Source organism: Triticum dicoccoides, chromosome 5B (genome assembly GCF_002162155.2).
Source record: "Triticum dicoccoides isolate Atlit2015 ecotype Zavitan chromosome 5B, WEW_v2.0, whole genome shotgun sequence".
NCBI classification, from domain to species: Eukaryota; Viridiplantae; Streptophyta; class Magnoliopsida; order Poales; family Poaceae; genus Triticum; species Triticum dicoccoides.
In genome coordinates this window covers 69,794,456-69,807,377 of record NC_041389.1, presented here as the reverse complement: position 1 = coordinate 69,807,377, position 12,922 = coordinate 69,794,456, and the positions used below count along the sequence as shown (strand labels likewise).

General features: G+C 42.7%; 2 protein-coding genes across 2 annotated transcripts; both read right to left on the bottom strand.

Moving 5' to 3' along the window:
- Nucleotides 1-438: 438 nt before the first annotated feature.
- On the bottom strand, nt 439-1,131 carry LOC119309098. The gene has a single exon (XM_037585180.1). It carries the CDS (start codon nt 1,129-1,131, stop codon nt 439-441), a length of 693 nt encoding a protein of 230 aa, XP_037441077.1.
- Nucleotides 1,132-6,342: 5,211 nt separating this feature from the next.
- On the bottom strand, nt 6,343-12,922 carry LOC119307421 (WD repeat-containing protein 75-like). Its single transcript, XM_037583496.1, has 16 exons — nt 12,766-12,922; nt 12,452-12,646; nt 12,161-12,361; nt 11,662-12,058; nt 11,421-11,539; nt 10,377-10,454; nt 10,065-10,199; nt 9,943-9,987; nt 9,352-9,518; nt 9,155-9,233; nt 8,995-9,077; nt 8,748-8,877; nt 8,536-8,668; nt 7,862-8,010; nt 7,168-7,363; nt 6,343-6,997 (listed from the first exon to the last, which is right to left on the bottom strand). The coding sequence occupies exons 1-16, from the start codon at nt 12,883-12,885 to the stop codon at nt 6,795-6,797; spliced, it is 2,430 nt and encodes an 809-aa protein (XP_037439393.1). The 5' UTR covers nt 12,886-12,922; the 3' UTR covers nt 6,343-6,794.

Below are 12,922 nucleotides of genomic sequence, written 5' to 3'. Positions count from 1 at the left end.
CCCCCGCCAAAAGGTGGCGCGGTTGGGCAACCTCCAGCTGATCGATCTCACGTGTTGGAAATTATGATGGCGGTCGTCAACTCAACATACATCATACATTAAGGCCACTTTACAAAGAATAATCAACATTGATTGATAACAAATTAACTTTTTTTTCAATCGTGCCATGGTTGATTGCTAGTTCAAAATAAACATTACAAATATCAAATATGTTTTGCTATATCTAGAAACACTCCACTACATTGCAAAAGTGCATACATCTACTGCTCAAAAAAAAGTGCATACATCTATCTATACTACAATAACAATCTCCAAAAAGAAGGTTCCTTTATATATATTTTTGAGATTTTTTTACTTAATTAGTACTACTAGTATATACTAAGCTAATTAGCTTATTTGGCCACGGTGCCTTCAGATATGGAGTACTAGCTAATTAAGCTATCCGTTGTTGTTTGGAGTAGCGGATCCCAAGAAGACGCCCCACTTGGGCTCGCCGATCTGCGCGCCGGCGGCCGGCTGGTCCACCGTCGTCGTCCTGTCGAGCCCTGCGCTAGCGACGGCGGGGACCCTGGGCTCCGCCGGCACCGACGACGGCTGGGCCGGCACCCTCGGCCTGACACGGAACGGGTTGAACAGCGAGGCCCACACGCTGAGCTGCTCCTGTCGGGTCACGCCGACGTACGGCGGCACGAGCGCCGGCATCCCCGGCCCGGCGAGCGCGGGCGGCGCGCCGGCCATCCACGGCATGGACGGGCCCACGGTCGCCGCAGGGAACTGGAACACCCCCGGGAACCGCAGGCCGCCGGTCAGAGCGGTCGGCAGCGGCAGGGGCAGCCACTTCCCGGCGCGGAGGGCCTCGTCCCCGCGCTCCCACGTGGCAGATCCATCCGGCGACGCCGCGGACACGTCCATCACCATATCCGCAGCCGCCGCCGCCGGTGCCACTCCGGCAAAGCGGTGCTCCTCCAGCGGCCGCGCCGCGGCCACGCCGTGCGCGAAGACGAGGCAGAGCGTCGCGGCGGCCACAGCGAAGACGCGGCGGCGGTCGACCATCGTGAGGGTCGATGGTATGTCACACCACGTCGATATCTTCGGCGGTGGCACGTCTTGGCCGTGGTGCTGGTGCTGCATGGCCGGGCTCTTCCAGGCCGTATATGTAGGAGCTCATGGAGAGGTTTAGGTTATGGTTTGTAGTTGTACGCTGCAGACGCATACTCTACATGCAATGTTTGTTGGGGAGCTGACTGCTGACCAGTGCTTGAAGGTGTTAGCAATGGCGATGGAGGGAGAGAGAGGTTAGCTGATGGTTCGGTTGGACCATGCTATGTTCGTGCTTGCAAGTTGCGAGTATTCCCTCCGATTCCTAAATACTCCTATAAGACTTATATTGAAATCTTTAAAAAGACTTATATCTATGAACAGAGGGAGTATTTATTTTGTTCTCTTTTTGAAACACCATAAATCTCATAGGTGCAGAACCTGATGGAATTATACTGAACTGTAACAATTTGGTATCCCTCTATAAACAAATATAAGACCGTTTAACATAGAACATTGCTTTTGCAGTTGTTTGTTGTAAAACACGCCGAATCCGATTAACTTGTTATATGCACATTGCCTAGTTTATTTTCTGTTACGAGAGTTCAAGTTTGGCCTGTTCCTTCTTCCGCATAAATTTTCGTTTCTCATTGAGCAGTGAAGGACTTGGACTTGAGATTCCTGTATTAATTTATGCCAAATGCAAAGCCGTTCTTTGAGAAATACTCCAAAACTGGTTTAGGCTCTTTTTTTTTTTTGCGATGGTAAGAGAGTTTTATTCCAAATGTGTAGGGTTACAATCGAGAGGCACCAACTCCTCAATACATGGTGGAACACTACGAAGCCATACAGCAGTTGTACTTTCTGTACGGCTATACAATGCCAATCGATGTGCTACCCTATTCTACTCACGCCTAATTTTTGACGGAATAAACTCTCGAACACCCATGTGATGCCGAATCTCGGCTACTAAATGTCCATAGGCCGACCTGGTTAAGCTTTCTCCAGTCATTGCCCCAAGCGCCACTGAAGAATCGGACTGCACCACGATGGGACCAGTGCAGGCTCCTTTGATTCAAAGGAATTTCATAGGATTTTTAAGGGTTAGAATTCTTGGGATTTCTTCCTACATTGGTCGTTTGATTTATAGGATTGAACCTACGGGAATTTTTCCTATGAAATCATGTGTAATAAATTTCATTGGAAATCTAGCATCCACTCCAACCTTTTTTTTCACCTCTGTGGCATCAAACACTCTGTGTTAATCTTATGGGATTCAAGCGGACATGCCATTCTAATCCTTTTTTTTGCTGTGGCATCAAACACTCTGTGTTAATCCTACGAATCAAAGAGGACCTAAAGAATTGGAATGGCATGTCCACTTGAATCCCATGGGATTAACAGGCAGTGTTTGATGCCACAAGAAAAACAAAAAAAAAGTGAAAAAAGAGGTTGGAGTGGATGCTAGATTCTCAATGAAATCTGGTACACATGATTTCATAAGAAAAATTCATATAGGATTCAATCCTATGATCAAACGACCAATGTAGGGGGAAAATCCCAAGGATTCGGACCCTTCAAATCCTATTGAATTTTTTTGAATCAAAGGAGCCCTTATTTTTCCTATTTCTGCATTTTGAAAATCCTACGAATCAAAGAGGGCTTATGGAGCTGGTTGCTTGCGCATGTTTGTCAGCCACTCCTAGCACTAGCACGTTAAAGCGTCTTCAATAGCTGCCCTATTTTAGGCGCTAAATGGGAGAACTCTTCCTTGATATCATCGCAAATGCTATTTATATTATCACCTACTACAAGCCTGAACAAGCGCTCACCTACAAATGGTTTCTTCATGGTTGTGCCTTGCAACGGTTTCCCCTTCATTGAGGATGTCGTGACTGTGGAGGCCCGGTGGCTCAGGAACAGTCTCGTTTGGTGAGTGATGTTGGACGCAACAATATTTTGGTTGAATTTCTCTCAAAAAAAACAATATTTTGGTTGAAACTGACAGCATGTAGGTCATTGAATTGATGCAAAATGGCAGAAACTCGCTAAGAGGGAATCAACAAGGAATGCACATTCTTGTGTCACAATGTTAATCCGGTTAGTTTTTATCATTATCCTAGGGAAAGCAATATGGCGACGGGTTTGCTGGCTATTAAATCATATGGCTCGCAAGCTATTGTTTCGCCGTCCAAATCTCCTGATTTACTATTTTATGTGTTCTCAAACAATGTATCTTCGTTTTTGCATGAAATACAAACCACAATGATGCCATTACCTAAAAAACAAAAATAAACACCCACCTACAACGCTCCGAGGTAGGCTGACCCACTAACATTTTTCTAGCGGTTATTTGTCTATTGTTGGTAGTGGCCCATGATTTTTTTTTCTAATGTTTTTCTATAGCGTTGGCTTTATCCTTTTTTCCCTTTTCCTTACATTTTTATTTTTCTATTTCTTATTTGCATCTCTCTCCCTTTTTTTCTTCTATTTTTATGTTTTTCTATTTAACCTTTTGCTTTTCTTTTCATTTATACATCCGCATTTTATTATTGCTGATTTTTAGATTTTTCTATGTATGTTTCTTTTCACTTTCTTTAAAAAATCAATTGTGCAATCAATTTTTTACATTTTCATGAATACTTCTTAAGTGTCATGAACAATTTCTGAATGGTACAATTAAATTTTGATAGGTCATAGACAGTTTCAACAAAATATGTGAACAATTTTTTAAATTTCATGTGTTTTAAATGTGCAAATATGTTTTGAAAATCGTAGGAAGATTTTGAAATTTTTCAGGGTACTTTAATAAAACACACGAGTACTTTTTGTAAGTAGCGTGCACACTTTTCTAAATACAAATCAGACATTTTTAAGATGTCGTGAACATTTTATTTAAAAAGCCACATGTATCTATAAATTATCTTATTGTGTATTTCAGAAGTGTTCATCATGTATTTTCTAGATATGTGAATATCTCTAAAGAATGCATTAATACCTCTTAAATTTTTGAAGTAACATTTTATATACATACAAACATGTTTGCCGCTCATACCCGCTCGCTAAGAGCAAGATACACTGGGTGCTCCTATCTATTGCTAATTGTGATAGATTGCTCTGGCGGGCTGCCCCATGTGGCGCAATGCGTTGTAGCAAACACTCCTACTGTCTTTTGTTTCTTTTCCTCTCTTTTTTGGTTCTTATTGTGGGATTCTGGAAAAACACAAAAAATGTTTATTTATTCAAAAAAAAATTAAAATATGAATATTATTTTATAATTTAACTTCAATAAACACTTGACCATTTTTTGAAAAGATGCAAGAAAATATAAACGCACCCGACAACATGGTACGTCTATATCTCACTTTTAGCAAGTCACAGGGAGTGCTCGCTTGAGGTGTTCCCGCATGAGCCGGCCCACTACAGTATGCTAGTTTTATTTATTTTTTTCTCTTTTCTAATGTTGTTAGTTTCCCGTGTGGGGCTGTTTGGTTGGGCTTTTTCTCGGCTTTTGCACTTCGGGTTATGAGCGGCAAATAGGAGCTTTTTTGGCTTATAAACCAAACATTAAAAGCCATGAAAAAGCCCAATCAAACACCCCAAAAGTCTACCAGCCGGGGAAAAATTATGGTGTGAGCACGTCCGCAACACACCTATATGGTGTAAATCACCAAAAAGAACAAAACAATTATAAAACACGAAAACAACCAATAGGCGAGTAGGTTAGAGAATTAAGGCAATGCGTACATGTACCTCTACCTGGTGTTTGATGCAGATGAAAAATGTAGTATGAATTTTAGTTCTGGATGATATTTTTTGAAACAAACAATGAATATTTTTTAAGTACGCAAATATATATTTAAAATAAACGATGAACATTTCTTAAAATATGCCATGAAATGTTTTTATATCCATGATGAACCTTTTATAAAAGCACAGTGAATATATTTTTATACACGATGAAAAAGATATTTTTAAAGGCGAGCTCATGTGCGACGTGGGCGATGCGGAGCTATCGTCGGCCAGCCGTTGCTCAGGAAACTAACCCGGGGATAGAAGAAGTGGGTCTAGTAGGTTCCCGGTGGGTTAACTGGAATAGCCCATCAAAATTTTGCAGTGTTCCACGCGTGCCCACTGAACGCTTTTAGGCTTTGTTTGGTGATCAGGGGGAGAACGCGCAGGTTACTAAATCCCATCAGGGGATTTTCAAGAGCACATATGATTACCTGTCTTCCATGGGGGAGATTTCCTCCTTCCCGATGCTCATTTGGTGGTACAGGGGAGGGGAAGAGGAGTGGGACGGACGGCAACGGGCGAGGCAGGGAGAGCAGAGGCAGACGAGTTCAGATCGTGCGAGGAAAACGATGGGAAGATTTTCCGCGAGTGTCCAGTCGTGGGACCTCTTCCCGGGGAAAGAGCAGGGGTCGGGCAGGAACACCCCGTCGAACGGGTCATCCAAATGACGCCCTCGTTTTCCCTGGCTAGCTTCTCCACGTGGGTTTCGGGCCCTGGAAAAACGTAGGGATCCCGGGGGAAGCCCATCAACCAAATGAGCCCTTAGGGCTGATTTGGCAACAGGGGAAACGACGGGGTTCCCTGTCAAATCCCTGGAAACTTCCGTCCTGTGGCAATTCGGCCCTGGTTAAGGACTGGGACTGTGGGAGTGCCAAACCCACCCTCTTCCCCGTGAAATCCCTGGGAAGAAAATAAACGCCTTGTGAGGCGTGGAAGGAACTCCTATCTCTCCCGTCATCTCGTGTCTCTCTTGAGCTGAAAACTACTGATGCGACCCATGGTTTTCTCTCCCATGGATTCCTGTACGCGCAGAAAATTCTCACCCTGTGGCCTCTTTACCTGGGTATCATCTCCATAAGAACCAAACAATGCCTTAGGTGGGATGGGTCAGCCTGACTGTTGGTCTTGCCATGGCGGCACACTTGGTCGAGAATGTCAAATTCAGAGAAACAACATGATGTTCTTTTATGCCTGTCCAAGTGCCGTCTCGAGAATTCAAGATTTGGTGAAATACTCCAAAACTGATTCCTTTTTCCTTGTAATTTTTCGGTTCTTATTCAGCAGTAAAGGACTTGGACCGGAATTTCATGTACTCCCTCTGTCCCACAATATAAGATGCTTTTGCGAGCTAGGCAAAAACATCTTATATTACCGGACGGAGGGAGTACTAATTTGTGAAGCAGGGCCGTTCCTTGATAAATACGCCAAAAATGGTTTACGTAGTTTGCTGCATGCACATGTTTGTCAGCCATTTGGCATGAAAGTAGAGAAATATATACATTTCACATATATAATCAAGCCCACCATGCGTGCAAGGATATATTAATAATAATAATAACGACAGATTTTCAGTTTCCAAATCATCGTCAACATCGCGTGATGTACAGGTTATGACTGTATCGTCGTGCCACAAACTCTTCACTGGCTGAAAACACTCAATTATCACAACAGAAGTTCAGATTACAGATTAAACTGTGACGGGCAAAATTGCTAGGATCAGTACACTGATTCACTGACGCTACTAAATATCACTACAAAAAGAGCTCTGATCCAGTCACCAAATTTCATTGCCATCACCCACCGGGTTGCGTGACAAGCGTCGATGTCCATGATACTGCGGTCTTCTGGGCATAAACCGTTTGCCTTGGCGGCCCGAGTCGGCGTTCGTTTGCTTCTACACTGACAACTGCAACTAGCAAGTATACCATTATATATTGCGACAAAACTTCGGTGGGTGCTCCTCACTCGTCTGTCACTGGTCTCTTCTCCAGCAATGATGACAAGAAAACAGAACACAGTTTCGTGAGAGGCGGGAGAGCGTGAGATGATCCAGTGAATATAGTTTCCCAGGGTCTGCCTGATGGGATAAATGGGATATCCGAAACCTCTTTCTTCAGTTCCAGTTTTGGAAGTTCTCCATAAATAGAAGCATAACCGATTGGTGCTGAAACAACAGAGATGACCATGAGTGCATTTTCTATGAGGTCTCTAGTGGAGCAATAGGACAAAATTGCTTTCGCCAGGCACAATGTAATGACATTATTCAGGAAGTCTTTTCGAGGTATGATGACATTTAACAATACATGACAACTTTCAATAGTACAACAAACTCACCAGGTTCATCAGCTTGAATGTTTTTCCGTGTGTTCTGGCTGATTTGTTGCTCCTCGTTGTTGCGGGGATCAAAGATAACATATTCATGTAAACCATTTAAGTAAACCAGCAATGAAGCCTCTCCATCTCTTGTGTCATCAGTGTTTGCATCCAAAGAGAGGTCATTCTTCACAAAAGCAATGCTACCCCCTTTTGCCTGAAAGAAGTGAGAAGGTAATCAAAGGCATGCATTAATACACTCCCTGGTGAATTCCCCCTTTTTTTAAAAGTAGATACATTCAATGGAGAAGAAACCAAACAACAAAACCAACAGAACCTAGACAACACACAATGGGCTAGCAGTGTGTGGTTAGAGCCTTAGAGGAACAAGACGGTGAATGGACCATTTAATGTTAACTCTAAACATAACCCACTTGCTTGGTTTCACAAATAGAATGGGTTGGCCAAGTGCCACCTCATCTCTCATAAGCCTCTAGTTGAAAAATGCTACAAGGGCCCATCCACCAAATCACATGATGATCTCAACCTATCCTAGTATGAGGTGGTCCATTGCGCCGAACACCCTATAACGGACTACATTACAAAGCTGCAAATTCTTAAAGTGGACAATAACAAAACACTGACTTTCACAAAGTCTATATTGCACTTCAAAACCAGTTGGTCATGAAATATAGCAAGTCTTTTCTGAGCATACCTTCTTTACAGACCAGGATGAAACGGGTTTTGAATTTTCTGCATCGAAAATCAGTATTATCCCATCTTGCTCTGCTGGTGCTCCTCCTTCAGGACAGCTTAGAAGAGAAAGAACCGCAAATTCACTCTTACTTGACGAACAACATGCAGCTGTCAAAGCATAAACACTAACATGAGAACTAGATCAAATGTGCTTGCCTGAAAACATTTTGTTATGTTGGTATGAGGAACAAGGCTAGAACAAGGGCTACTACAGTAATTATAGTGTGGTGCTTACTCCATATGATGAAAGTGTGTAACACAATTGGATCATGAACCACATCTGTTAACAGTATTACACTGGAACTGGGCTACTTGAGTGATCATTTGGTAGCCCTTGAAGATGGCCAAATTTATCCGAATGGTCATACTGGCCTGAGTTATTAAAGGAGTAATAGTCATGCAACCAGTAAAAGCTGGTGCAACAAGGTTGTGCCAAGATCATTTTAGTGTGCCTCTAATTGGCATGGCTAAGCAGCTTGATACTTCTACGGTTATACCAATATTACAGATTCAGAACTCCACAACTGGTTTACCCAATACTAGAAACAGAATGTGTAGTGAAAAATGTAAAGCATTCATCATGTGCTAGATGCTATTCCGCCTTCATGGAAGTTTGCCAGCATAGTTTTATACCTTCTGCGAAAAGGGTGTAAGACCATTGCATGGAAAGATTTGACACATTCCACACAGCAACCTGTGGTTTTGAACTCTGAGATAGAGACATCAAATAAGCCGAATCCCCAGCGAAAGAAAGTTTTGTAATGGGCTGCAAATTTAAGAGGGGAAAAATCAAATCACCAGTGTCAATATAGTGGCAAAAGTACAACAGAAAGAACAATAAATACCGATAGTGCTTCTGCAATCACGCCAACGAGTGCATTATTATCAGGGTCCCAGAGTGTAATGACGCTCTCAGCTGCAACCGCAAGAACAGATCCATCACCTGAGAAGGCTGCAGCTGTCATCGGTTTCTTCCTGCAAAATTAAGTAATTCAAAATATCATCTGCATCATTTAATATGCTTATAACTAATCCTTATATACAACTAAATGTAAACATGTATTGTTTAGAGGAAAATCATGGTCAACTCACTTGTATGAGCCAACTGATTGGCATCTCCAACCAGATTGACTTTTTCCGTCACTTGATTGTAAAGACAAACTTTGAACCCACACCTACAGGTCAAAATATACTCAGGATACGGAGAGAATCAAATAAGGCATCATCCACAAAGTTGATATGACATGCACACCTTGAAGTTGCAACCAAACGAAGAACTCACGGCCATGTTTTTTCCTGGATGGAAAGCAACGGCGGAAATCCCAGCGTCACTGTTATGGAACATGTGAGTCAGAAAACATAGTATCACTATATATCTATCAGTGACCTAATAAGCATGTACACCAACTATATATCTATATCAGTGACCTAATCAGCCTGTACACCAACCTGTGAGGCTCATAAATGACAGTGGAGAGATGAAATTGTCCAGCACGAGACCCTTGGTTCCAAAATTTCAGTGTAACAAGGCCACCTAATTCTTCTTCAGGAAGCTTGACCTCCACAGTGCACATTAAATTGCCACCAATGGACAATGAAACTAAAGAAATGTACATCTATATTAAGGGAAAAAAGAAAGGTGTCAAACTGTGAATACCAAACAGAGAGTGACAAATTATGAATATCACATAATAGTTTATTGCAGAGATCCCAATGAAAGAAATCTATGATACTCCCTATGTGTAAACAAATGTAAGATGTTTTAGATCCCTATTTTAGTGATCCAAAACGTCTTATATTTGTTTATTTAGATACATCCATACTTGCGACAAGTAATTCGGAACGGAGGGAGTACGACACAGCAAGTATGTCAACCATGTTCAGAAGATTACAGCAGACTATTGGGTGCTTTCAAATATTATCACATACTTAAGATACAACATAACCATTTTGAAAAAAAATCATTAAAAAGAAACATAGAATATAAAGAAGAAAACTTAAGTGGTTCAACAGGGGCAGGATAGGATAAAGGTATCACACCGTAATATCGTCAACAGGCTGAAAGTTCCTCTCACACACTTGCACCTGAGCAGGTTAACAATATTGGGATCAATCTTATTAAAATGTTGCGCACAATAAATCTCTTAAGTTGATTCTCTTACCTCTGAAACCTCAGTGTTCTCGAACAAATTGTAGAATTGTATGCAGTAATCTTGTGTTGGTATAGCAACAAGGCCATTAGTGGAATCAAATCCACATACATCTCGTCGACTCAAGTCCGCGGAAGCAATACGCAGCTGGGGAGACAAACACAGAAGACAAATCCATAAAGGGAGATAAACACAGACAATATATACAGCCATAAGTCTCAAGCATATTGAATAATTATCAGAACGAGGGTAACCAAAATCTGGCGATGTCATTTGCTGGCATAAACAATTAAAGGGCAGAACTGCAGATTTTGATGCACAAACCTTAATTCCAGAAACGGTTTTCAGGACCTCCATGTTAGGCATGTTTAGAAGATGAACTTGGTTATTTGTACATGACACCTGCAAATAACAAAAAATTGAAAAACTTGACTCTTGGCAACCCAATTCAGAATGGAATATGATGTCGATATCCTCTATCATCAACATCCTCATCCCAGCCCAGTTTACAAGTAAATACAGTTCACATCTAGTATATAACAAAGTGAAAGCTCGACAGACATACTTTATTCATTCAGTTCCAATCACATTGCTTGATCAGTTCTAATATGAAGCTGTACGAGCCCGAATTCAAGAATGGGCATCCTCTCTTAAGTAAATATTACTGCACAAAGAGGCATCGGTGAACCAACCTTCTAACAGTACTACTTTGAAATGTTCTACTGCTGTGACAGCAACTACGCCTATGCTATCACAACATTTTCTCTTTGGGCTTTGACGACCTAATATATATTTTGTGCAAATTAAATATTGTACCACGGAAAGCTTCTTTTGAGTACAAATTGAACGGTACAATTTTTGTCACATATAACCCACATTTAGTTGGTCTAATTTATGGTCAAAGTTCAATTATGAAATGTGTGCACGCCTTATTCATTGGAATGGAGGGAGTACAAATTTAGCAGTAACACGATAAAAGGAGGGAAAGCGGATTTATGCATCCAAACTATAAAGTAGACGAGAAGTAGCAACCAAATGATACTATGAAATCATGCAGAATGACTAATGTTCACATATTTCACGCCAGGTGTGCCTACAAGGAATCTGGTGATCTCTTTAAAAAAAACTTCCGTCACTCACAACCAAGAAGCAAAGCAAAGTTTAGGTATGTCTACAGATCTGAAACAAACAAAACTTCTATTCACACAACAACCAAGAAGCAGAGCAAAGTCTAGGGTTACAACATGCCAGAATACCAGATTCACATAACTTCTTAAATCACCAAATAACTTCTTAAGGAGAAAAAGATCTCAGGTTCTTGTAAATACACTGAAATATCATACAAGAGGTAAGAGAAGTGATACTTACACAGGAAATGGAAGAGTCTGGAGAATCTACAAAGAACAGAAGAGGAGATCCTAGACGTGGCTTATACCTTCTCTTTCCAGTATCTAGTTGCCATACAACAATAACCCCCTCCATACCACCTATAAGACAAGAAGATGCTTGTCACTGAAGTTACAAAACTAGACATCAGGGTCAACATACAAGACTAAAATGTAGTACAAAAATGGCATCGACAAAAAGTAAAAGCATCAGTAAACAAAACCTGAGAGCAAGTAAGCTCCATCGGAAGAAAATTTGAGAAAGTTCACTCCGCTAGAATGCCAGTGCCATGTAGTGCAAGTACCCGCATCATCTTTACCCCTTACACCATCCCTTTCCTCATCAACTTGAGACTTTGCACCATGTGTTCCAGAAAACTTGGCCTTTCCAAAACCTCTCCAGATTAAGATCCTCCCTGTTGCATCACCACCAGCAACGATTCTCTCGCTTGGATGGAAGGCCAGGGTGCTCAACTCTTTTGTGTGACCAAGCTTTATTTTCCTTATATTGGCATAGTTGAAATCTTTGGTAGGTATGCTCCATATATAGAGATGTCTCTTATTTGCAATGCCCAAAAATTCTCCAGAACAACTCACGACAATCTTTTCTGGCTTCCGTGTCTGTTTGGATAAAAGAAAATAATGAGATTATCAAGTTCTAAGGACAGAAAATGTCATAAATTCTCATCTGGACAATGGAATGGGCAAATCTGAAAACCTCACCTGAGCCAGTTCAGAACCCACTTGGCACCCTTTCCACAAGTCATAAATCCTCAGCTGCCCCCACAATTCCTTCTTTTTAGTTACTGGCTTGCCCTTTGCCTTATCTTGAATAGCCTTGTTGCTCAAAGCTTCCACAGAGACGAATGCGAAAGGAAAATACACCTCGGTCACTTTCAATTTTTTGCTTATGTTGGGAATCACCTGCACTCGGATAATAAACATTAGCCCCGCCTATGGCATCTCGACTTCAAATCAGCAGGCTCAGCATAAGACGATGGGCGAGCGGCTCACCATGGAGTGGACTGGGGCGTCGACTTTGACCTTCCGCACCAGCTCGGCGGTGGCGAAGTCCCAGTAGATGAGGAAACCGTCGAGCCCCGCCGTCCAGCAGTGGGTCGCGAGCTTGGCGGCCGCCGCGGCGTTGCTCTGCGGCGGCACAATCACGACGGCGGTGACGTCCCCCTCGTGCCCCTCCAGCTCCGACACCTGCAGCACAACAGACCCCCAAGGGGCGAGTCACATCAGCTTCAATCACGAGGCCACGCGCGGCGGACGGACAGGGTTCACGCAGACGGTGAAGAATCGAGGTTGGGGACTGCGCTCACCAGCATGCCGGTGGAGGTGCTGAAGACGGAGACGGAGCGGCCGGAGCAGACGAGGAGGAAGCGGCCGTCGGCGGAGAAGGCCGGCGGCGCCGAGACGTAGCTCTGGCCGCCGGTGATCATGGCGGCGGCGGCGGCGGCGGCGGCGGCGGCCGGTTTG

Bases quoted from the DNA above. Each gene is read 5' to 3' on its own strand.
- LOC119309098 (XM_037585180.1), bottom strand. From the start codon at position 1,131: ATGCAGCACCAGCACCACGGCCAAGACGTGCCACCGCCGAAGATATCG.
- LOC119307421 (XM_037583496.1), bottom strand. From the start codon at position 12,885: ATGATCACCGGCGGCCAGAGCTACGTCTCGGCGCCGCCGGCCTTCTCC. The intron at 9,078-9,154 runs GTGTGCATGTCA...TTTGACCTGTAG, and splicing joins CGTTTGGTTGCAACTTCAAG to GTGTGGGTTCAAAGTTTGTC. The intron at 8,878-8,994 runs GTGAGTTGACCA...TTAATTTTGCAG, and splicing joins CAATCAGTTGGCTCATACAA to GAAGAAACCGATGACAGCTG.